We start from the raw sequence: 24,854 nt of genomic DNA, 5'->3' as shown, positions 1-24,854 counted from the left end.
GGATATCTCCTGTAGAGATAACTTCACGATGGCACACAGAAATGCCTATGTAAATGAAACGTGCCCTCAATTAATGTAATTACCTTCAGCTGCGTTTACCTGTGGAAATGGCCGACTTGAGAAAGGTCAATTTTAGTGTTAAAAACATGGTCTAAGATTATAATTCCAGAACCTAACCTTGTCAAATGTGGTACGACGGCGCCATCTGTAGGTCCAGTTCGGCCACGCAGGTGCCTGTGCCAACCAGGCCTCTGAAACGGCAGTGGCCAAGAACCAAGCCCTGAGGGACGCCGGGGCCTATGTACCTAAGAGCTTTGACGAGTTGGGCGATGTCGTCAGGTGAGATATTTGACATGCAGTCACATCACATGGTTTGGGATACATCTACATATCGTCCTTGTCGGGGACATTGTATTCCCAAAACGTTACTTCAGTCTAGTTATTATTTAGTAACAAGCTCCTGTTAAATATTAATAAAACTAGACTTTTCATTGGTTAAACATTTGCCACCTTCAACCTGGCGTCCGTCTTTTGGGTATGTCTTAAGTGAAATATTGTAGTTTAAAATTCTTTCAGAAATAGCTGATCTACAAGCTCCCACACAACACAGTTCAGCTCACAACACACCGTGATGCATTGAGCTTGTAGAACCGCAGTTTTCAATACTATTGAAACACGAAGTATAAAATAGGGCATTCATTTATGAAAAACATAAAAAGATGAAATATGGTTTCTGCCCGATAGTAGTAGTAATAATAATGCATTTTATTTATAAATCACTTTACATTCTTGCGAATCTCAGAGTGCTAAGTGATAGTGACGACATACTGTACTTGAGGGGTGCATGTCATTGACACTGTGCATGTGTGGTTGAACAGGACGGTGTATGACGAGCTGGTGGCCAATGGTACTATTGTTCCTGCTCAGGAGGTACCTCCCCCAACGGTTCCAATGGACTACTCCTGGGCCAGGGTAAGACACATACTCCAGATGGAGCTAGTTTTCCTTCTTTAAGCTTTAAAGCTCCATATTCTGAAACTAATCATTGCTATAGACTAGAATCACCTGTAACCCTGTAGACGGGTAACAAGTCTCTCCACCTCTTCACTATAACGACACATTGCCTGCACATTTTGTATATCTGAACGGGGCTTTAGTCACATAGACATTGGCTGACCGGGACACAAACCGTTGCCCTTCTATTTTATTTTTTTGCCAATTAACCTATGGCCGCTATAGTAAACTGCTCCTATTATATACATTTTTGAGCAGTGTATAAACTTGGGCATAAGTGTTAATATTGGCTTGTTTTCCATGTTTCCCAGGAACTGGGTCTGATCCGCAAGCCAGCGTCCTTCATGACCAGCATCTGTGACGAGCGAGGCCAGGAGCTCATCTACGCCGGCATGCCCATCACTGAGGTGTTCAAAGAGGAGATGGGCCTCGGAGGAGTTCTGGGTCTGCTCTGGTTCCAGCGCAGGTGGGTACAGGAACTACTGACCTATCAGGGAACTCTAGAGGAGTCTAGAAATGGGTCTTTGTTGGGGGACTAGTAGTGATGGGGACCATGGGTGATGGGGAACAGGTAGACATGGACACAGGAGACGATGAACAGGCCAGTTCAGGTCAATTTATTATTATTATTGTAAACATTCTAAAACTGCCCTTTTCAGATGTAGGATACGCAGTGAGATGTAACATTTATATATTAAAGTGACTGGGTGCAAACTCGGTAAACATTATCATTGTCTGAGATTTGACATGGATCAGATGGCGACAGACATTCTGTGACAGGCTAGATCACTGCAATTATTAGACAGGAGACATAATTATCATTGATACGGAACAGGTAGTCACACAAGCTACCTACAGAATTTCCGCATCGGCAATAGGGTACAAGAAAGATATGTCAACTTTAGTGAGCTCTACAATAAATATCTTTGATCGTCTATTTTCGGTGAATGTTTTCCCCAGAATAGGGCACACTATGGATCATGTGGTCAAGTCTGAAACTTGAACTTGCAAGTTTAGAAATCAAGCCTGAACACTACCTCAGAAAAGACCAAGAACACCCCCTCAAGGACCCCAGGGGGTCCCCGGATCCCACTTTGAGAACCACTGAGATAGACTGTCTATTCACAGCCAACGGATGATAGTAAAATGTGTTCATTTCCAGGTTGCCTCGATACGCCTGCCAGTTCATTGAGATGTGTCTGATGGTGACCGCCGACCACGGGCCGGCTGTCTCCGGGGCGCACAACACCATCGTCTGCGCTCGTGCCGGCAAGGACCTCATCTCCAGCCTCACTTCAGGCCTGCTCACCATCGTAAGTGTTACACACACACACACACACACATTAGGGTTGGGGTTTGGAGTAGGGTGGTAGTGGTGGTTGAAAGAGCAGCGTGCAGCGCTTGGGTGGCAGAGGGGTAAAGTACCTGCCCACCACGGCAAAGTCTATGGGTTCGAATCCACCGTGGTGCATCCGGCTTGCAGAGTGTCTATACGCATAGGCGTTGTTTTAGTATAGACTCTATTGTAACACAATTGGCCACATGGGGGGGATCTTTGTCACTGCTAACTAGGGGTGTGCCGATATATCGTCCCACGATATATCGCGATACGTTTTCGTGACGATATGTATCGTTTTGGGGGGGAAAAATATCGTTTTGAATTATTTCTTTTTTTTATTTTATTTTTTTTACAATCATTATAATCAGGCATGCAAACAGCCCCGAGGTGAAAAGGGTGACAACATGTTGGGTTTTTTTCGGGTCAGGTGTCACAATATTGCCCTATTTGGATTGAAAACGGCTATTGTAGCTGAAAAGCTACAAGTTTGCATGTCTGAATAATGCAAAAACAGAATTATTTGTTTGCATTTACTTTTTTCCTCCCCCATATATTTTCATAATAAAAAAAGTGCGTATCGATATCGTATCGAAGTTGTGAGCCAAATATCGTATCGTTTGGTGAAATGAGTGTATCGCACACCCCTACTGCTAACGCTCTAGTTAGTAAGACACATTTACCACAGAATAGATCATGTTGCGTCTCACAATTAAGGAGCTCTTTTTTTTTCTTGGTTTCAGGGGGATCGTTTCGGAGGCGCCCTAGACGCAGCAGCCAAGCAGTTCAGCGGGGCGTTTGACAGCGGGATGCTGCCGATGGAGTTCGTCAACAAGATGAAAAAAGACGGCAAGCTTATTATGGGCATCGGTCACAGAGTCAAGTCGGTGAGTGTGAATCAATATTTGCAAATTGAAATTAAAGTATACAGTATGTGTGTGCAGTGCACAAACCAAAATAAGTGCTGCCTTAAATGCAACATCATGGGTTTGAATGGAGCTATTAAACCAAGAGGCAGAACATTTAATAATGTCTCACTACAGCAAGACATGTTCAAGTTTTTCCTTTTTGGTTGATAGCTTTGATTATTTGGCCAAAAATGAGTCTTAACACATTCCCTGCCAGAGGTCTTTTTTTTTGTTACTTCCCCCACTGCCAATGTTAAAAACAAAAAACACAGGAGCCGAGATACAGGATTTTAAAGTAATAAGTTAACCAAGGAGTGAATGGAGCTAGAAATCTTTGGATGGCTATATCTCTGGTTCTGTGTGGATAAATTGAAAATTGAAGAAAAAAAAAAGAAAAAACATTTTTTTTTTTTTTTTTCACGATTATACTCGTGACTGGCACATAACGGGGTATTTATCCAATCACGGTTATACTCGTGATTGGTAGGTAATGTGTTAAAAGATGAAGGTACGCTTAGTTTCCTGTGCTGTGGTTCTGGGCTTATGTGTGGTGTTGTGTTTTCAGATCAACAACCCTGACATGCGAGTGTCGATTCTTAAGGACTTTGTGAAGCAGAATTTCCCTGCCACCCATCTGTTAGACTACGCTCTGGATGTGGAGAAGATCACAACCTCCAAGGTACAGTATCTCTACTGTCCCCTGCTTGCACTCTCCCTCGAGGACTGACAACAAAAGTGCTTCAGTGTTACGCCGCCGAAAATGGGCGATCTACTCTTGTTATCTTGTAGATCAGCTATTTTCACGTGCAACACTGGTCCTACAGGGTTGTGGGGGCCTGTAGTTGTGAAATCGGTCGGTCCATCCATCTGAGATTCTGGTCTGTCCTGATTCCTAGTCTATTGAGACAGACTTGTTGGCTTACACAATGTTCCAATGCTTAAACCTAACATTCTGTACATTGCAGAATGAGTAGAGTCCCGCCACTCCCACTTAGCCTTTGCAGTCACGTAAATAAGACCTGTAAATCAAATTAGTCGAAGCATCCTAGTGCTTTAGGTGCTTTTAAGTTTCTTATTTCTAAGTTTTAAACATCTATATGTACCAGTCTTTAAGTGGTTCCCAGACAGTGTGCTGTGATTTTGTATCAACCACACATTATTTCAATATATACAACTATACAAAAAATGTATGAATGATTTACATTACTATATCAGTACTTATTTTGTAAGCATTCATTTCCCAAAACAGTGGAAAAATTGATATTTTAGCCACTGGCATCCCTATTTTGGGCATGGAGCACTGATGAAATGTTTCTCCCCTGTTTCTTTCCAGAAACCCAATCTGATCCTCAACGTAGATGGTTTTATAGGCGTGGCATTTGTGGACCTGCTCAGAACATGTGGTGGCTTCACGCGGTAAGAGAACACTGTATTCAGCCCTGTGGGGACTTGATCAGATGTATGGGGTGATCAAGCATGCACTGATGTCCAAACTGACTGACTAAATGTAAAATGACTATCCACCTTTCAGCTTTCACTACCAGTATGGTATTTAGCTTGGTATCTTTCCCCAAATCAGGTACTGTTTCTCACATGAATTTGGATGAATGATGAAATTGTTTTTTCAGGGATGAAGCAGATGAATTTGTGGAGATTGGTGCACTGAATGGGATCTTCGTCCTGGGCCGGAGTATGGGCTTTATTGGTGAGTGTAACTAATCGAAGGTCCTACTTTCCCCCCTGGCATCAACATGCATACTGTCCTGGGTGATTGGATTGTTAACATAGAAAATGAGTTCATAAACCACCAAAATCACTTAGCCACTTTAACCCTATTTTATACTTCAGCTGTTCGAAAATAGCAGATCCACAATCTATTGTCTTTGTATTTATCCCACAAAATGCATTGTTTCCCGATGCCGCATTTAACATCACCAGCGTACTCACACGAAACACATAGAGTATTTAATTTCCCACACTATATGATAATCCGCACAGCAGAACAATGGGATTTACTGTAGGTTCAAAATCTGCAACGTTTCCCTTTGATTGCTGGTGTAATTGTGTCTACATAATGTCTAGAGACAGATCTAGATTTAAGATGGATGTCAATGTTGTAAAGTGGGCCTAACTTATTAGCCTGGCGTAGCTAGACTATATCACTGCGTGGATATGAGTCTGGTGCTTCCATGAGGACGTTTTGTTTCCCAAGGGGCGGGATCAAAACAATGTCCCTCGACGCAATTGGTTAGACTTACAACCAACGACCAATTACAGTCGCCCATATTCGAATACTGGGCCCTGATTGGTGCCCCACGTCTTCTGGAACAGGAAATGAATTCTCTATGGAGCGGTGCCAGACCCAAATCCCAGAGTGCAATTTTTTTTTGCACTCGCAGATTCGTCTGGTCCCAGGCTACTAACTTATCACTGGAAGATCTAACCATCTATCTTGTGTTTTCCTGCACCAGGCCACTACCTGGACCAGAAGAGGCTGAAGCAGGGTTTGTACCGCCACCCCTGGGACGACATCTCCTACGTGCTTCCTGAACACATGTCCCAGTAAATGATGACCTCATGCGGTGAAATGTCCCTCCACATGGTACCGCCACCGCCCAAGAAATGCAAGGCTGCTGCGGTACCCTGCCCGTTCAGCACCGTTCACCGCAACAGCACCTGCTTTTGGGAAAAACTGTGCCGGATGGATCCTGGAAAGATTCTGGAACTACTGTTTTGATCCAGATATGCCTGAGTAGAAAGGGAGGGAGCACTGGTTTTTATGGGGGGAAAAAAAGGGGAATCGTTGTTTTTAGATTTTGTTTTTCAAAGACTATTTAAATAGACAAATTGAAGATGTAACTTATTACGTTGTGAACAAAGAACCAAATCAATGCAAACTGCGAGTGTGGCAGAATCGAGTTGAATTGGTACTTGGGAAGCAGGATCCGATCTCTTATTCTGATTTATACTTCATCGTACAGTGGCGTCGCTCGCCACAAATGGCCGATCTACAATCTCACAAAGCGTTGCAACGGGGCAATGCCTTCTGAGCTTGTAGATCTTCTATTTTCACACACTTGGTATGAGGTTAGAATTGGCTGCACAGCTTTTTACCACGTCCCCTGCGTTGTGGAATTGAATTAGTTATCCTGAGGTAGTAGTCGCTTTGTGGCGAAGATTTCTGCTCCTGTTCAAGCACAGCAATACTGTAAATTGTCGCTTCTTTTTTTAATAACATTTTTGCAAAAGGTAACCCTTAGTTTAGTACGTATGAGCGTTTGGCCTGTTCTGGGCCTCTAGGACAGTGTTTCTCTAGCGTTTTCATGTCAAGAACCCCAAATTAATATGTATTTGGTCAAGGACCCCCATCTGAACATATTGTTTTGCCCATACAAGATTTTTTTTTTTTTTATGTTTTAAAAAACATTTTTATGATTTTTGAGAACTTTCCTCCTGGAGTTTAACCTGCATATGTTCAGCTGCTTTGTTCAACAATATCATCAATATCATATCGCATCTCATGTTTTTATGCCGACGCTTCAAAGCCTGATTCTCATCTTTTCTAACCGTATCAGTTTGGGTGGCAACTTTCTTTCTGAGGCTTTCAAGTTGTTGGTCATTATCAGCTGAGAGGGAGGTGACTGTAGATACTGTACCTCTGTGTTAAGATGCTTCACCTTCTCTTCAGCCTCAAGAAACAAGCTTTCCTTTTCTAGCCCAGTTTTGCTTTGGTCTTTAAGTTTCATTATTTCCCCGGCTAGACGTTAGCCCAATGGAAGAATGTGTAAGAATTACTATTCATATCACTCTCTCCACTGTTACCTCCCCACCTACAGTATAGATTATATTGAGTACAGAATTCTACAACTAATAATGACCATGTTATCTTATGGGGGTCCTTGGCATAACATATTTCCAAATGGGGGTCTGTTGCCTAAAAGGTATCAATTTGGGGGTCCTTGGCATGGAAACGTTCGAGAACCACTGCTCTAGAAAGTGTGTTTGGGTATAATTTGAGGCCCACTTGGTATTGCACCTTAATCATAACACTAGTGCACTAGAGCTAATTTTAATCTGTCAAGTTACTTCTCTAAACAATGTCCCTTTCAAAAGAAAAAAAGAGGTCTGGTGGTCTATGACCTCTACAAGACAAACCAAAGTGTGTTTTTTTTTTTTTGGGCTTAACTTTCTCTTCATGTAACTGATTTGACGAGATGGTCACTTGGTAGAAATAACACAGATAATCCAAATGCCATCGGTTTGATAAGGGTACACTTGCACAAAAATGTAAGAATTGGGATATAACTGTACTTTATTTTAAATGTTTCTCCTCACTGTGGCCCTCAGGTCTTTTCACATTATAATTGATATTTTAAGTACAATTTAGACTGACTTGTTTTTTGGTCAAAAGGGGGTTCAATGGTTAAAATGCTTTATGAATGTGCCCTGTGAGTCTTAAACGCACCTTTTATTGCGAGGGACCATGACGGCAGTTTATTTTATTTTATTCGGAGAATGAAGTAACATTCTTGCACGTACAGCTCTACATGTCTGGTTCTGTAAATGACCTCTTTCTGTTAAGACTTGACCTCATCTCAAGAAGCTTTGTTACTGTCCAGTGTATGGCCTGCTACGTTTGTCCCTTGTTTTGCTGTTTTTATTTAACTGTGAAATAATAAATGCTTTGTTTTCTTTTGTTTTTTAATATATGCTGTTATATAGTAGCATAATAAAGAACCTCTTGTTAAACTTTTCATTCTGAATATTTTCATTCTGAATATTGTTAGGTTTCTTGTGTGTGTGTGTGTGTGTGTGTGTGTGTGTGGTATAAGCCTGATTATAGTTAGTTGTAGGCTACGACACGCAAATTACACTTCGTGCATAACTTGCATGTCGTACGGTACAACCAAGTAAGAATCAGGCTTAATTGTGTTGTAGGTCTGATGTCCTTCAGAAGTGAACAGTATGTTGTATCGTGTCTGGGAAGATGAAGGTTGTAAGGGATTGCACGACTGGCGAATAAACCACACCAATTCAAATGCCTAAACCGGAACATCCCCAGCATGTAAATTAGAAGCAGAGGGTCTGAACACAGCTTTGTCCAACTATGGAAGCCCATTAAAAAAAAATAGAGATGACAACTTAGGATCATGAAACATGTTAAGTCAAAACTATGAGATATAGTCAAAACCAGACGTTTCTAAACTTCCCAGTTTGATCCCTGGCTCCTCCTGTCATGTCAAAGTGTCCTTCAGCAAGAACCTGACTGAGCCCTTAACTTTAAGGGATTAGCAGGTTGGTGCCTTCCATGGTTTCCGTGTGTGTGTGTGTGTGTGTGTGTAAAATTGTAAAGCGCTTTGGCTAAATGTGCTAATAGAAATGCAAAACATTTATGTCCAAATACATTGATCCCCGAAGGGAAATGCAGGTATCATAGCAACACGGTTGAAACACAGGAGAGGGACAGGTAAGAGTCAGCGAGAACCAAACCAAGATTGACAGATTGCTATTTGGAATTATTGATTTGACTATTATTTATTAGGCATTGAGCAAGACCAAATTAAGACAGATTAGATAGATGGATTGGATGGATATAGATGCCTAGATGGATGAATAAATAAGTAGTTTGAGCTATGCAATGGGTCTGGGTGAATGTACTAGTCTGTAAGTAGTCTATAAATGCATGTATGTAGGCTACTGGCTATCAGTAATCGTATGTCTAATAAACAATTTATGAAGGAATATTATGTAGTCTATCAAAAATGAATGTGGGATGTATTATATACAGTATCAACAATGAATATCATGTATTTGAATGTATTGTCTATCATCGATGAGTTGTCTATCAGTTCTTATGAGTTCTTATAACTGTAACCATAGTCTTATAAGCAGATTACAATACATTTGTACTTGACCTTCTAAGTCATTATTAAATACATTATAATATATGTAAGCAGGCTTTACAAAACCAACTAAAACTAACTAAAGTCATAGAGAAAATGTCCTTAGTTTAGTCGTAGTCAATAATCTTCACAAGTAGATTAAGCTATTTTTCTGACATTGCTCAATCTTAAAAGAAATAAAAAGAAGATTTTACTAATTCAAACTATTCAAAACTAAACCTTAAAATATTTTATGAAATAAGCTAATTGCAAAAAAGGTCAAAAACGAAATAAAACATTTAATGAAAATTGCTAAACTATACTAACCTTGCTGCAGACGAGAGACACGAGAGAGAAACCCAACCTCTGATCTACTTGAGGTCACACAACTCAGCAGTATCTCCATGGAGTGAATAAAACCTAAATCCAGTATAGAGGGTCTGTGTGAACGTGGCCTGGGCTCTGTGGATGAGAGTCATGGCGTCAGACACGTTGTAGAAGGACAGACTACCTGCACTGTGATCCAGATACACTCCTACTCTGGAGGACACCGGAACTGAGATTTTGGTAACACTCTCTTTGTGTATGAATTCATAACCTTCCTTGAAACACCGTAAGGACCAAGATTTATCATTGAATCCAAATGAGCTTTTGATGGACAGATCAACATTTCTTCTGCTGATATCTTTGTATGCGACCGCTATATGAACGGCGTATCCGTTCCACTCTACCTCCCAGTAACGGCGTCCGGACAGACCCTCTCTACTCAGAACCCTCCCAGTAACGGCGTCCGGACAGACCCTCTCTACTCAGAACCTGGGCGTTCCCTCTTCCACCGGAGAACCTCTCGGAGTGATAATGGTGCATCTGTCGTTCGCTCATACTTATTACTTTTCTGTTCTCTTTAGTCAGAGACAAGTATTGATTTGCTGTGTTTATATCTAGTGTGATTGGACATGAATACTGTAAGAACTCTGCTCTGGTCTTAGGTTCTGGAGGTTTTGACAGCATAACATCCACTCTATTCATTTCCGTTGAGACCTTTGTCCCTTCTTCTTTAAGAATGTCCTCTAGTTTGTCCCTCATCTTTGACACAGCCACAGTCACATCTGTGAAGTAGCCCAGAGGGCAGACATTGCTGCTGACTGGATGCGTAGATTCACTGATCTTTGAGAGGGAGGTGTAACGGTGTAGAAATTGGATGTGATCCTCTGTGTGTGAGAGCTGCTCCAGCTCACCGTGTCTCCTCCTCAGTTCAGTAACCTCCTGCTCCACACGCCTCCTCCGTTCTTCAGCACACCTCGCGTCGCGTTTCTGCTGGTCTCTGATCAGATCCCTCACCTCAGATCGTCTTCTCTCAATGGAGGTGATGAGCTCCGTAAAGATGGTGTCACTGTCCTCCACTGCTCTATCAGCAGACTTATTGATGGACTCCAGCTCCTGGTGAAGCACCTTCAGGTCTTTCTCTCTCTCCTGGATTCTCTGATGGAGGCTGTGCTGACTCGTAGCAAGCTCTTTCTGTCTCTCGGCCCTTTCTGCTGCAGCTGAGGTCATATCGTGGCCTTTGTGTTCTTCCATGGAGCACAAATAACAGATGCACTGCTGATCAGTGCGGCAGAAAACCTTCCTCACCTCGTCATGACGAGAGCAGATGTTCTCCTGAAGCTTGCTGGAGGATTTGACCAGCTTGTGTTTCTTAAAGACAGTAAGAGACCAGACACTGGAGACAGGTCTTCACGGCTTTCAGTTTTCTCCCAGTGCAGGAGTCACAGGCCACATCTCCAGGTCCGGCATAGCCGTGATCAGGAGGCACAGCTTTGAGGTCCGTCTCCTTCAGATTGTCCACCACCTCGGCCAGCATGTTGTTTTTCTTCAGGACAGGTCTTGGGATGAACGTCTGTCTGCACTGTGGACAACTGAATCTCTCTCTTTGAACGTCCTGATTCCAGTATCCATCGATGCACCTACTGCAGTAGTTGTGTCCACAGGGAACAGTCACTGGGTCCTTCAGTAGATGAAGGCAGATAGAACAGCAGAACTGTTCCTGGTCCAGTTGGACTCCTTGCTGTGTCATTTCGCAGCTGACTGACTGTTCTGTGACTGAGTTGAGTTTTGATTTCATTTTCTCAGAGGTCACGTGACATGGGAGGTTGTGTGTGTGTGTGTGTGTGTGTGTGTGTGTGTGTGTGTGTGTGTGTGTGTGTGTGTGTGTGTGTGTGTGTGTGTGTGTGTGTGTGTGTGTGTGTGTGTGTGTGTGTGTGTGTGTCTGAGAGAGAGAGAGAGAGACGATAGGAGTTTAAAGAGACAGTGTCTGTGGCATTCATTCCCTCTTGAAATATGACTCAGCAGCCTTCTCTTATGTTCAATTCATGAGAACAAAGTACAAATAAAACCCTGATGAACATGGTAAAATAAGAGACACTGGATCTCCCGCTTTCTCTCTCTGTCTCACTCTCTTGCACGCACGCACGCACGCACGCACGCACACACACACACACACACACACACACACACACACATATAGGGAGAGGGGGGAGAGAGAGTCAGATAGTCAGTGTTTATTCATAGTCTAATGAATCTAAATCAACAAATCAGATAAGCTTAAATTCCATTTTATTCATAGGTTTACTGCAAGGTTCTTGGCTATTGTTATTGTTAGATTGGTACAGCAATTTAGTTGGCAATTGAATGTAATACATGCAATTGAATGTTTGTCTTTGTAACATTGCTGCTGTTGTTTTGGTTGTTCAGGCTAACATGGGCTTGTTGTTGTTGGTGCGCCAGTGTGCCACAGATTTGGTACTTGGTTGTTTAGTACTACTAGAGCACCGCAGGTTATAAGGTTTACCTTTTCCCCGCCACGTAGAAAAGCCTGGTGACATGACGTGAGGTTAGTACCTGGCAACACTCGTGAATTTAGCTGGGAATTTCTCCTGAAAATATCCTTCATTTTGGACAACTCAACCAAGACTATGGTAAAAGTGAGCATGCACATCAGGTGTTAAACATCCCACTGATATGCAACTAGGACCATAATGACTAAGTCAGTGAACACTAAGTGAATACTAAGTCAGTGAATGCTAGGTCAGTGAATACTAAGTCAGTGAATAAGTGAATAGCCTACCAGGTCAGTGAATACTAAGTCAGTGAACACTTAGTGAATACTAAGTCAGTGAATACTAAGTGAATACTAAGTCAGGCCTCCCACCAGAAAATCTCCTTTATTTATGAAGTGATAATGCCTGGGTCAGTGTTTCCCAACCATGTTGTTCAAAATCCTAACTTGCTTTCATCCACTGTCTGCCTGTATGTTTTATGTGATATCAGTCCAACTTGTGATAGTAGGGTGTGAGTTTCAGGTTATGTGGGATATATTGGGATATATTATATATTATATATATATAATCAAGAAAAGCAAAATCAACAGCCAATAACCAAAAATGATCTTGAATTGTCGCTGCCATTAAACTATGATTTGGATTCAGTTCAGCAGCATATTATTGTAGGCTACCGATGGTCTATATACTGTTCCCTATTCTGTACCGTTAACACATTAAAAGTAAGAAATATGAAGATTACATTGTACTAGAAAGCGAAATACAAAATCATAAATAAACATGGATGTAAAATTCCATGATAAATAAATCCTCATCATCAAATCAATACTGAGTTAATTGGCAAAACAGAATCATAAAAAAAGTGAATCCTGGATTTCTTATGTGTTATTTCTTATGTTACATTTCAGTGTTTCATACATACATTAACGTGTGTGAAAAGAACATTTTCTACAGTGGCTCTGAACTCAAGTGCAAAGAACCCCACCTGCCAGCCTTTCAATGTAAATCAGACTGTGGAAACAACTCCAAAATGTGCTAACTGCTGAACTAGTCTCTCAGTTTCTTAAAATCAAGAAAATTGACAACCCCATAAAGTAATTAAAAAGCAGGTGTGACTGACTTGTGTCTCTAACAAAGGAAAATTACGTAAGCAGTTCTTATGCTCTATAATAAACCTCAGAAATAATGACAAAATACTTGTACCCACGGTGTAAAAAAGCTGTATTTTAATTACAATATCCTCTAATATTATAATTATAACATTAATAATAATATCATCCTATATCCTACATATATTCCAACTGCTGAGTCTTTTAATGTGGCCTTTCATCCAATCAGAGTCTTCAAAAAGCCTGGCCAACTGAAGGGCCAATGGTACTGGTTTGGTACTGGTCCGTTAACATTGCATTCAAAGAAAGAGAACATGGGGAACCACATGCGCGCTCGTCGGCTGTGCTGGACGGTGCGATAGTTGGCCAAGGTGTGGTAGTAGAGGAACAGACGCGTGGTGATGTAGAAGGCTATGGACACGTCAATGGAGTAATGCTCGTGAGCCGCCAGGATGAAAAAGATCCCAAACAAGTTCAACACCCAGGAGATGGTGTGGATCAGACCCCAGCTCCGTGGAGTGTACTCTGTGACAAAGAAGTTCAGCATGGTGAGGGCAACGGTGTGTCCACTGAACATGTAGTCCCCACAGGTGTGAACCCCTGTCAGGGTCAGCCCAAAGCCACTCCAGATCGCCATCGCCCTCTGGAGCTTTCCCCAGGTGTCGCCGTAGATCTTACTGGCACAGTCCAGATGTTGTCCGGGTACGGAGAGGGAGGTCACGAACATGGTGAAACAACGGAGAAGAAATACCGTTCCGATCAAAGAACACAGACGTCGAAACACAATTGATCGATGTTTGTGAAGTAGCAGGATCAACAGAAATATGTAGCTTAGGATCAGACCGCAGGCCTCAGCGGCCGCAAATGCCCAAGGGATTCTGGGAACTTTGTCCAGAAATATGTCTGGCAGTGGCGGGTATGTCCTCATGTCTGGGACGCGTTCGTGCACGAGAACCATGACAAACGATGTGAATGCGAAAACAAACATGACATAGATAGAGCTGATGGCCGTCTTCCACAGCTCTGGGTCCAGACGACGATCAGCGGCCAGGTGCTGCATGCACCACCTCCCGTTAGAGCAGCTGTGACAGGACACGTCGCCCGCTCCATAACCCTGTCTGTCACAGTTCCTCAGGCAGAGCTCAGTCCCTTTATAAAAGTGCTCATCCCCATTACACCTCCTGACAGCCACGTTACGGCTGCATTCATGTCCCGTTGACGTCACTCTGGTCGCTGCAGGCAGCCTGTCTGTGGAGCTGAGACCCAGCTCCTCCACCTGGGCGCAGTTCTGCCTCTGGAGCCGCCTAAGGGCTAAGGTCAGCCTCTTGATGTCGCCCAGCACGCCAAGACACAGCGGGGGGCCACGTAAGTCTGCTTCAGTCAGCGACAGCAGGCTGGTGCCGTCAAGACGGTGCGTTGTACACAGGAGCTCCACATATTCCCCAAAGCCTTCCTCACTCAGCCATCTGGCCACTTGCTTACAGCTCCAGGTGCTGGCAGACACCTCCAGTGGAGCCATATTCCTAAGAGATTGTTGAATTCCTAACCGGAAACATATAAATCCCTTCATCCAAATGTGTTCATGTGTGTACTGTAGCCTAGTTTTTTCCATCAGGCCAAATGCAAGGGTAGCTTAAGGTTTTGTTCCCCTTTCTGTTTGATTACTTGCATTCATGCTTCTTGACAGTTATTGTGTATATTTATATACACAATATATAACATAATATATAATATTGAGCTTATGTTGAAATATGGAGTCATAGACTCCATATGACGTCATAGACTTGCCCAAATATGGAGTTACTCTGCAATCATTTCTCAATCTCTATAAAACAGAGCCGTTCTAGATCCTGTGATGTCACTCATCAACAGTGCATGATGGAGCCGGCTGTGGTCAGATATGTCTCCGGGGAGCCCAAACTCACCATCTCATTCACCCTGGACGGCAGCAATAAACACATGCAGAGGGACCCAACCGAGAAGCTGGGTAGGATCCTGGCGAGGATATCCATCGGTACTGCCAAAGAGAAAAACAGAAAATCCAACAAAAACAAAGAACAGCAGCAGAAGCAGCCTACGAAACCTCAGGTGGTCAACCTGTTTTATAACGATGAGTTGGTGCCAGAGGGTGTGATGAGTTCCAAAGCATGGCAGGATGGAGCGATGCTGCATGTCGGAGAGGTCAAATATGCCGTACAGCGAAACCCGCCAACTTTCACCACGGCGGTACTCCCGACATCTCTGCTGGCTGGGTTTCCCGTCTGTCCTAAACTGGAGGTGGAGTTTGGCCACCTGGAGGAGTGTGAGTTTACCTGGTACACAGCAGGGGAGGACAGCGGCGACATCTGGAGAGTGGCAGGACTGGAACGGGTATACATCCCTTCCAATCTGGACATCGGTTCGCGGCTGAGGCTCTGCTGCACCCCCAAAGATGGAGACCGGCGAGGGAAAGACACAGAGCTGGTCTCCATAGCAACCGTGGAGGCCGGTCCGGGGGTGTGCACCTTTGACAACCGTCACGTGTACACTCTGAAAGGGCCGGAGGCGCGGGTGCTGAGGGTGGTGTCATATAACATACTCGCCGACATCTACATCCAGACGCCATTGTATTCCTACTGTGCCAACCATGCCCTGGAGGTTGACTACAGACAGAACCTCATCAGGAAAGAACTGTTAGGGTACAATGCTGATGTCATCTGTCTCCAGGAAGTAGACAAAAGGATGTTCAGTGACAGTCTGCGTCCGGCTTTTGATGCATTTGGTTTGGACGGGGTTTTCAAGGAAAAAAGGAAACAACATGAAGGCTTGTCCACGTTCTACCGTAGGTCAAATCTGAGGTTGTTGAGTCGTCACGACATCATACTGAGTGAAGCGCTGTCCAACCCTCTAAACTCCGACCTGTTAAAGAAAATATCCACCGACCTCAAAAAAAGGATCTTAGGCAAATCCACTGCTCTGCAGGTGAGCGTGTTTGAGGTCTTGAAGGAACCTTCTAGAAAGATATGTGTGGCCAACACCCATCTGTACTGGCACCCTAAAGGAGGGAACATCCGTTTGGTGCAGATTATTGTTGCTCTGAGACACATCATCAGGGAGGTGGCACCTGGTGCTGCACTGGTCTTCGCCGGAGACTTCAACTCCACCCCTAACTCAAGTCTGTTCAGTCTGTTGACCCAGGGCGTGATCCCACTCCCAGACTCGGACTGGAGGTCTGGAGGCCTGAAGGAGGTGTCCTTGCCATTCCGTCCTCTCCGCAGTGCGTGTGGAGAGCCGGCCTACACCAACTACGTAGAAAATTTCAACGGATGTCTGGACTACATCTTCATCGAGCCGGACAAGATGGAGGTGGAGCAGGTGATCCCCCTGCCCAGTCACGAGGAGGTGACTGCGCACCAGGCCCTGCCCAGTGTAGCCCACCCCTCAGACCACATTGCACTGGTCTGTGACCTCAGCTGGAAGCCCTGAAGCACTGCTTCTCAAGGTCGGTTCGGGGACCAAGCAGGGGGCTAATTAGACCCCTGGTTGTCCCGGACTTGACATTGGTGTGTAACCCTTCATCGGAGCAAGTTGAAGCAACTTGCTCTGATGAAGGCTACACACTGAAGCACGTTAAAAAGCTGGAGGAATAAAGAAAATGGTCAACCGAGCTACCCATCTTACATTTTTAGCGGCGCTAGCCGTATAGAGCGGATCCTCCTCTATACCTGACTTTGTCCGTGTGCGTACGTCAACGTTCTGATTGGTCAGGTGCGTCAACAAAGTGATTGGTCAAGCTTCACGTGACACGTGGCTATAAACACATTATAAACACATATCGATGACAAAATGTATCAAAGGCGCCGCTACCTTCACACAGGGTGTGATTTTTTTATTATTTTGTAGCGCCGCTTTTTCCGCTTTGCTGGATTTCATATTACTCTACGAGTTGTAAGGCATGCGTGGTTCAAGAAAGCACCTGTAAACATTTTCACATGCAGGATTTATATGGTATTTGCATGTAAATAAATAACCTCATAAATACTTGTCAGCTCTGTTATTCCAGACGTTAGCTGACCTCAAAGTACAACAGGACTAAGAATTCTATCCCCTGCCAACTTGCCCCCTGCCCTGCCCCCACTCCTCCCTTTTCTGTAAATGTATATTTCGCTGCTACTGGGGCTGTTATGTATTGTATGTCTTACTGATTAATTGAGTACAATGGACCACACTGGGCTTTTTGTGTCATCCTTTTAACAGAGTTTTGTCTGTTATATCAAAAATATGAATAAAGTATCCAAGCAATCAGTCAATAATAGTCTTGTTCGTTAGTCATCCATAAAGGAGAGTGCTTGTACTATTGGCTGAGGGATCCACGTATCCACTTATCCAAGCATTAATCACATAGTACCCATAGTAAATTGATCTCACTGTCCAGTTGGAATCTATTTCTCTGGTTAAAAATCACACCCAGTGTGAAGTGGGCGGTGTGTGGTCATCACAACATGACTCACTTTAAAAAAAGGATAATTACTTTTTTTAAAGTCCATACTGCTATTCATAGGGCTGCACATGTGTCATGTGTTTCGCTAGCCAATCACAGTCCTGAATTTGCAAAGTCAGCCAATCACATTACAGTTAGTGGTGATGACACTAGCTGTAATGTGATTGGCTGATATGAAAAAAGTATCGATTTGCATTAACAATGGAAGGGTTAGGGGGTACGCACATTTTTTGGTCGGTGTCCAAAACTCACTTATAGGGGGCGGCTACACCGCCCCAAAAATAAATAAATAAAAAGACTAGACAAAAGGTATTTTGCTTATAGCCTGTGCGTGTGCGTGCGTGCGTGCGTGCGTGCGTGTGTGTGTGTGTGTGTGTGCGCGTTGTACCTGTAGGTGTAAGTGTAAGTGTTTGTGTGTCAAAAAGAAGGACACCTCTAGCCTGACACACTGAATTTTCATTCGATTCAGGGGCTCGAGCCAACCTCTACTCATGGAGTTATAATATATCTAGAGGACGGACTGCCCCGCCCCAGCTATTCATTTCAATGAAAGTTGCACACCAGTGAATGAAGCACCCGAAAGTACCTCTACTTCCTAGATTACCTTGGATTAGCTCCAATTTTGGAGCCAATGGAGCATGCGCACTAGCGTTTTCAGACGATGAAAGCATGCGCAGTAGCGTCCTACATGCAAAAGTCCTGCAATACCAGAGTTAGCCACTGAGGCTTCAACCATTCTCCGCGGTTCTGGGGGGCTTGGCTCGTACTACGGAGTATAAATGCGCGCATGCTCAGTGACGTGCGACATAACGGCCCGTTAGCAGTTACTTCCGCGTTGTGTGAGAGTCGTCGCAGCAGGCAGAGCAGAGCAGAGCTCAGCTACGCATGTTTGACTGTTTGTTTACCTGCGTTGTTTGTACATATGAGCTGTTCCCCTCCGTGCTGCACCACACCAACACCACACCGCACACTACACCTGCAGCCGACATGATGGCGGCGGCCACGGTAGCAGTAGCAGCGGCGGCTGGCGAGGACGCCACCAGCACCAACCTCAGCCCCACAACAACCACCGTCACCACCACCAGGACCCCCAGCAGCGTCCCTCCTCCAGGTAGGGGCTGTTGCGATTATGACATTTTACATGCCGATTAATAGCAGGGCCGTGCTTTGCTGCAGGCAAGGTTCGGCGGCCGCCTGGGGCCTCAAACAGTCAGGGGGCCTCATGAGATTTTTTGGGGGATTTTTGGAAATATAAATAAACAGCTTTCCATTCCATTCGAGGCCCCTAAAAAATCCCCCCAAAAATGTATAGTCACACTAATAATTGCAATTGTGTTTTTGTTGTTGAACACACGCATTAGGAATAAAAAATACATTTCTGTTTAGCTTTTAGGCTTTGAAGTATGCATAGGGCAGATATGACTAATAACCTAAATATACAAATAAAATGGCTGACATATGTAATAATTTAATACTTAAAAACATTAATTGTGGCAATAGCCAATCTACAAGTTCACAACGAGTCGAGCTTGTTGATCTGCTATTTCCACTATTTTAAAAAAAAATGTTTGAAAATATATAACATATTCTCAACTTGACGAAACAACTATGACGATTATGCTAAATAATTACGATTATCTCAAACAATTGCGATTAGACGATTATGTAATAATTGTGACAGGCCTACCTCCAGGAGACACTGAGGAGGCCGAGGAGGGCTTTTGCTGCCCCGTCCACTGCTCGGAGCTGTCACGCCGGCAGAACGAGCAGAGGAGGTCGGGCTTGTTCTGCGACGTGACGCTGGCCTTCAACAGACCGGGCTCCCAGACCCTGGAGATGTCTGCCCACCGATCGGTGCTGTCTGCCGCCACGGACTACTTCACGCCGCTGCTCAGCGGTCAGTTCTGCGAGTCGCTGTCCCGGCGGGTGGAGATTCGAGAGTGGAGCTCCTCGGAGACGGGGCCCGACCCGGAGACGGTGGAGGCCGTCGTGCAGTTCATGTACACGGGAGAGATCAGGGTGACCATCGGCAATGTGCACGAGGTTCTGGAGCTGGCTGACAGGTGAATTATGTTATTTTCATTTTATCCTCCTCCCCGTGTTGGGAGGTGCATGCCCAAAACATATGTGTTCATGCAAGATGAAAATATATATATAAATAAATATAAATAAATAAATAAATGTAATCATTTGGTGTCTCATTACTGGATCATGTAAACAAGTGACAATAGAACAGTAATTGCATGCCTTTCCAATGTTTGCAGCCACATAATATGTGGCTACAATATTCTATAATATTGTTATAGAATTATTTTCAATTATATTTTAAATTTTAAACATTAATATTGAACATAAGTTGAATGACAATGTAACACTGCGACAGAAGGGTGAAATAAACGATGCAGTTGTAGAAAGAGCATTTGAGCGAGTTGATTCATTTGATGTATTTGATGTAATTTGAAGTGCTGTCCAGAAGATGGCATGAAGGTTTACTAACTGTACAGGATATGGGGAGGAACATTGGTGATGTCTCGCTAGATCCAATGTGAATTTGTCAATTGGACAAAGCTAAACATATCACTAACGATCCTACACTTGTTTTCTTATGAACGAGTGTAGTACTCACCCTATGGAATATGGTCAAATGTTATTTATAGCAGCTAATCCTTTCCAAACCACTGCCTCTTATACTCAAGTGGTCTAATAAGTCCACCATTTGCATGACAGGTTCCTACTGGTGCAGCTGAAGGACTTCTGTGGCGAGTTCCTGAAGAAGAAGTTGAGCCTGACCAACTGTGTGGCCGTGCACAGCCTCGCCCACATGTACACGCTGGACCAGCTGGCGCTGAGAGCCGCCGAGATGATCCGACGCAACTTCCACAAAGTCATCCAGGACGATGAGTTCTACACGCTGCCATTTCACCTGGTGCGCGACTGGCTCTCCGATACTGAAATCACTGTAGACTCGGAAGAGGTACTGTTTGAGTCTATAGTGAAATGGGTGCAGCGCAATCCAGACGATCGAGTGAAGTATTTCGAGGAGCTGTTCCAGCTCCTGAGACTGCCCCAGATTAAGCCTGCCTACCTGATGCGGGTGGTGAAAAAGGAGCCCTTAGTGGCCAACAGCGCGGTTTGCCTACAGCTGGTGTGTGACGCTGTGGAGGGTCACGCGATACGTTTTGAGCACCTCAAGTCAGCTGAATTGGAGCCCTGCGCCTCCGGCATGCCGGCTTTCCAGCCACGCTTTGGCCAAAACATGGACGTAATCATGGTCGTGGGCGGAGTGTCAGAGGGTGGTGACTATCTGAGTGAGTGTGTAGGCTACTTTGTGTACGAGGACCGTTGGGTCAACCTGCCGCACATCCACAACCATCTCGACGGACATGCCATTGCGGTCACAGACTCCCACGTCTACGTCGCCGGGTCCATGGAACCGGGTTTCGCGAAGACTGTAGAGCGCTACAACCCCGTTCACAACACCTGGGAGCAGGTGAGCAACTTGACCACACGCAAGCACTCCTTCGGCCTCACGAGCATAAAGAATATTCTGTACAGCATTGGTGGCCACGGCAACTTCAGCCCGGGCTTCAAAGATGTCAGCGTGTATGAGCCCGAGCAGGACAAATGGCACAACCTGGAGTCTGCGCCGAAGATCCTGCGAGATGTGAAGGCAGTGAGCGTTGAGGACCGCTACGTGTATGTGACCGCCCGCACACCCGTCGACACAGACAACGAGGATGGACTGAAGACGGTGACAACGCGTTACGACACGGAAAGCCGCCAGTGGCAGGAGGTGGACTCTTTACCCCTCATCGACAGCTACTGCATCTTCCAGATGGCAGTTGCTCCCACCAACTTCTACCACACGGCGTCCTGCTGCCCCAAAAGCTACAAGGTGCCGGACGAGATGGCTCAGCAGAAAATCAGCAGCCGCATCTCTGACGACATTCTCGAGAGCCTCCCCCCGGAGGTCACCAGCATCGAGGGCGCCGCCATCTGCTACCTGGGCGAAGACGTCTTCGTCATCGGGGGTTGGAAGAACAGCGACGATGTGGACAAGCAGTACCGCAAGGAGGCGTACCGCTACTCTGCCGAGAGGAAGCGCTGGCTGCTGCTCCCGCCGATGCCCCAGCCTCGCTGCCGAGCCGCCGCATGCCACGTCCGCATACCCTACCGCTATCTGTACGGCAGCCAGCGCTACCCCATGCCCCAGAACCTGGCACGCCAGCGGGATCGCATGCAACAGATGCAGCAACTCCATCGGCGCACCCTCACCCTGCGCCGGCAACTCCAGTCTCAGATTGAGTGCTGAGTTCTCTCGTGTTCCCTAGGAGGGGAAGCTGTTTTGCACATAGCTCATTTCCTCGCTGCTGTTTAGCGTGTCTTTGGCTGATGAGCGGCCTGTAGATATTCCAGTACTTTGTCTTAATGTTTTTTTGTTTTTGTTTTTTTGTCTTTTTGAATTTAATGCGCGAGTGAGATGTACAAGCACACGTTTGTATAGCAGGTTTAAGTGGCACATAAAGATTTGGCAAGACAATGTGTTAAATTCTGTTTAACTTTAATCATTTAATTTTAGCCTTACTTAATTAGCTAATGCCTTACCTTCATTCTTTCAAGAAATGTAACCTCTCTTAAATCTTTTGAAAATGTCCATTCCTTTTATCAACCAATATCAACCATTTAGGTTTGCATTTTATATTGTGTTGAAACTTAGAGTAAATCATGTCTTTCTATACTTTACACATTGTCGGGTAAAGGTTTGAGAGAAAAGCTTTAATTATTTAGTGCTAAGCCTATCCTCAACCCATCTTTATTCTACCTCTCATTCTTTTAGGTGTTGGCTTTTGCACGAAGGTTAAATGAGGATGATCTTGTGTCGCACGTGTTTATTTTGAAAGGGACTTGTCTAAATCTGCACTGTGTGGAATTGCAGAGGAGAGGTTAAGCATTTTCAGTGTAGACCTCACAATCATACTCTCATTATGACATGATTCTGCTTTTTACATTGTTGCACTAAAACCGGTGTGACAGTTTTGTTAACTTTTTCATATGATTTCATTCTCTTTAGCTTTTACATACTTTTTCCTCAAATATTTTCATGGACTTAAACATTCATGCTTTAACTTCCCAGACTAAGCACTACAATTTATTTTTTGTAAATCAGCATAGTTTAGTTAAAATTGTGCCTCTGTAATTTCCAAAATGAGGGCCCATGTATAGACCGATGACGTTGAATAACAGGTTTGCTATTTGAAATGTTGCAGGGTTTCTGATTGAAGACGCTTGATTTGCACTGGTTTTCTATGATGTGCTTAAGATGGTAGCCTCTTGATATTCCAATACGTTGGGTTATTTTTCAAGACTTTGTGGGCTGATGATGTGTGTGTGTGTATTGGTTGAACAAGCACAGGTTTTTCGATTGAAGACTTTGATATCTACGAACTGTCTTGATAAAAGAATCTCCAGCAGGGTCTGTTATACCATGCGGTTTTTGTTAAAACATTCCCACCAATGGACCAGATGCTTTAAAATGTTCTTTATATTATTCCAGATAAAGAGTGCAAAACACAGTTAATGCCGAAAATAGCAGATCTGTAATCTCAACAATGTGTTGTGAGCTTACAGACTGGCTATTTTGGCGTGCACTACATCATATGGCAGTATAAATGGGGCTGTCTGCTTTGCCTCTTCCTCTGTGTTAACATATGGACAGTTTGGACACTGTACTGTGGGCTATACAACGAATTGAAGACATAATGAATTGGGGGAAATATTTAAATGTATCCAAACCAACTAAATTAGAAGCATTAACATTCCCGTTCACCATGCGTTTTTTTTCTTTTTTCTAAACCTTATCCGATTACTGCGAAATAATTGCAGAAATATATGATATGTCAATCTCATGCACCTGGAAGAAGTGTGACTTTTTTTTTTTTGTATTAAACGGAAAGGTCAACTTTTTTTTTTGCAACTGGTCCACTGAACATTCCTACTCCACCAGAATGTGAGTTTTCTATTTACTTGAAGGTAAAGTTCTTCCACACAAGGACGCAATGGATTTTTAAGTTGGATTTCGCACACTGAAGGAGCTGAAATATATTTGATAGAACTTTAACGTCACGCACGGTTTGGACTTGAATTGCTGTGGTCACAACAAAGTGTTGTGCCATTGGGACCAGTTAAATGTACGTTGAAGTTGACTGTGCTTTCATCTCGTCTATTTCCCAGCCAGCCAGGCTCTGTGAATATTGTTGTTAAGCTAGCTTCTGGTGTTGTGAGCCTAACGTTGCTCCATCCCATTCCCTGCATTAACCACTTCAGCCTTATTTTAAAGAAATCCCAAATACCATGAGCTTGTAATTCTGCTATTTATTTGGAAAACATTATAGAAATGTCCACCTACAATGACATGCCCAGGGTGATGCCAGGGTGAAAGTGGTTAATGTGACAAATTCAGTTGTTCATAGATTAACGCAAGCCAGTAGATTGGCTCTTTTTTTGTTCCAATTTCATAATTTCCATGCTGGAACAGCACTTAAGTTTCACAGTCAGTTCACAGGACTTTAAATGTAAGGGAATTATTGACATACTAGGTATGGTGTTTTGCTTATTGACCATGCTATATTGATAATCACCATGTACAATGGCTTTTCACTTCATATTTTTCTTTGAGGTGAGAAAACAGCCCAGTTCCAGATATCATTGGGAGATTTATGCCAGATTATGTTATTTGCGAGTCCCTCGTGTCCTGCATTTATGCAGTTGTCTGATCATGTAAAGAAATTGTGTGGTTTCATACATTGCAAGAGTTGTAAGAGTACCTTCATTTTAAATAAAAATCATATTTCACTGAAATGTGAAGGTGTACGTCATCTGTGAAATTGAGGCAGTGTATGCCACTACAATGGGCAGGGTGGGCACCACAGCACTGGGGCATACAGGTATACCATTTGTGTCTTTAAGTCACATTTCTTTACGATAAATTAGGCTTTACAAGCCTCAGTGTGTCAATTTCTCAGTGAATACAAAGCAGGGGTTTTATAATGGTAACTCAATGTACAACTGTGGGGGGACGGGGAGGAAGACCTGTGTGTAATCTGATTATTTGCAAACAGTGAAAAATACTGATGGATAAATTATGCTTCAGTATTTAATTATGCAGCATTATTCATTGACAAAAATGACCCTCTCTGCTTCTTACCAAAAAGCAGGCACACACACTCAAGAAAGTACAACTGAATCAAAATGCAGCAATGCTCTAAATGACATATAGTAGGAACAAACG

General features: G+C 43.9%; 4 protein-coding genes and 1 pseudogene across 9 annotated transcripts in view; 3 read left to right on the top strand and 2 right to left on the bottom strand.

Moving 5' to 3' along the window:
* Nucleotides 1-8,012, top strand: part of LOC311060709 (ATP-citrate synthase) — a 37,849-nt gene extending 29,837 nt beyond the window's left edge. For all 4 annotated transcript variants that reach the window (XM_084079008.1, XM_084079007.1, XM_084079006.1 and 1 more), the window contains 9 exons: nt 212-339; nt 879-972; nt 1,326-1,480; nt 2,177-2,327; nt 3,094-3,237; nt 3,824-3,937; nt 4,592-4,674; nt 4,887-4,963; nt 5,730-8,012. In XM_084079008.1, coding sequence (XP_083935134.1) covers nt 212-339; nt 879-972; nt 1,326-1,480; nt 2,177-2,327; nt 3,094-3,237; nt 3,824-3,937; nt 4,592-4,674; nt 4,887-4,963; nt 5,730-5,824 — 1,041 coding nt within the window. In that variant the 3' untranslated portion in view covers nt 5,825-8,012. The remainder of the gene's footprint in view (nt 1-211; nt 340-878; nt 973-1,325; nt 1,481-2,176; nt 2,328-3,093; nt 3,238-3,823; nt 3,938-4,591; nt 4,675-4,886; nt 4,964-5,729) is intronic.
* A 1,499-nt stretch (nt 8,013-9,511) lies between these two features.
* LOC311060058 (tripartite motif-containing protein 16-like) lies at nt 9,512-11,214 on the bottom strand (annotated as a pseudogene). The gene has a single exon. The product of its transcript is annotated as a tripartite motif-containing protein 16-like (transcript).
* Nucleotides 11,215-13,303: 2,089 nt separating this feature from the next.
* Nucleotides 13,304-14,605, bottom strand: LOC311060057 (sphingomyelin synthase-related protein 1-like; the record flags this gene model as incomplete). The annotated part of the gene is made up of 1 exon (XM_084078185.1): nt 13,304-14,605. One exon carries the CDS (start codon nt 14,603-14,605, stop codon nt 13,304-13,306), a length of 1,302 nt encoding a protein of 433 aa, XP_083934311.1.
* A 359-nt stretch (nt 14,606-14,964) lies between these two features.
* On the top strand, nt 14,965-16,551 carry LOC311060462 (2',5'-phosphodiesterase 12-like; the record flags this gene model as incomplete). Its single annotated transcript, XM_084078644.1, has 1 exon — nt 14,965-16,551. One exon carries the CDS (start codon nt 14,965-14,967, stop codon nt 16,549-16,551), a length of 1,587 nt encoding a protein of 528 aa, XP_083934770.1.
* A 1,846-nt stretch (nt 16,552-18,397) lies between these two features.
* LOC311060365 (kelch-like protein 11) lies at nt 18,398-24,418 on the top strand. 2 transcript variants are annotated; one of them, XM_084078530.1, is made up of 3 exons: nt 18,398-18,677; nt 19,260-19,629; nt 20,294-24,418. In XM_084078530.1, exons 1-3 carry the CDS (start codon nt 18,452-18,454, stop codon nt 21,876-21,878), a joined length of 2,181 nt encoding a protein of 726 aa, XP_083934656.1. In that variant the 5' UTR covers nt 18,398-18,451; the 3' UTR covers nt 21,879-24,418. The 2 variants fall into 2 exon arrangements, with proteins under 2 accessions (XP_083934656.1, XP_083934655.1); XM_084078529.1 differs by having other exon boundaries at nt 19,248-19,629.
* The last annotated feature ends 436 nt before the right edge of the window (nt 24,419-24,854 follow it).

Source organism: Gymnoscopelus microlampas, assembly GCF_963454915.1.
Source record: "Gymnoscopelus microlampas genome assembly, chromosome: 14".
Classification (NCBI taxonomy): domain Eukaryota; kingdom Metazoa; phylum Chordata; class Actinopteri; order Myctophiformes; family Myctophidae; genus Gymnoscopelus; species Gymnoscopelus microlampas.
Note: the sequence above shows the minus strand (reverse complement) of the source record. Positions and strands in the feature narration are given on the sequence as shown.

Excerpts from the sequence above, each read along its gene's own strand:
- LOC311060365 (XM_084078529.1), top strand. The coding sequence starts at position 18,452 with ATGTTTGACTGTTTGTTTACCTGCGTTGTTTGTACATATGAGCTGTTC. Across the intron at positions 18,678-19,247 it reads CAGCAGCGTCCCTCCTCCAG|GCCTACCTCCAGGAGACACT; the intron begins GTAGGGGCTGTT and ends TAATTGTGACAG. Across the intron at positions 19,630-20,293 it reads GTTCTGGAGCTGGCTGACAG|GTTCCTACTGGTGCAGCTGA; the intron begins GTGAATTATGTT and ends TTTGCATGACAG.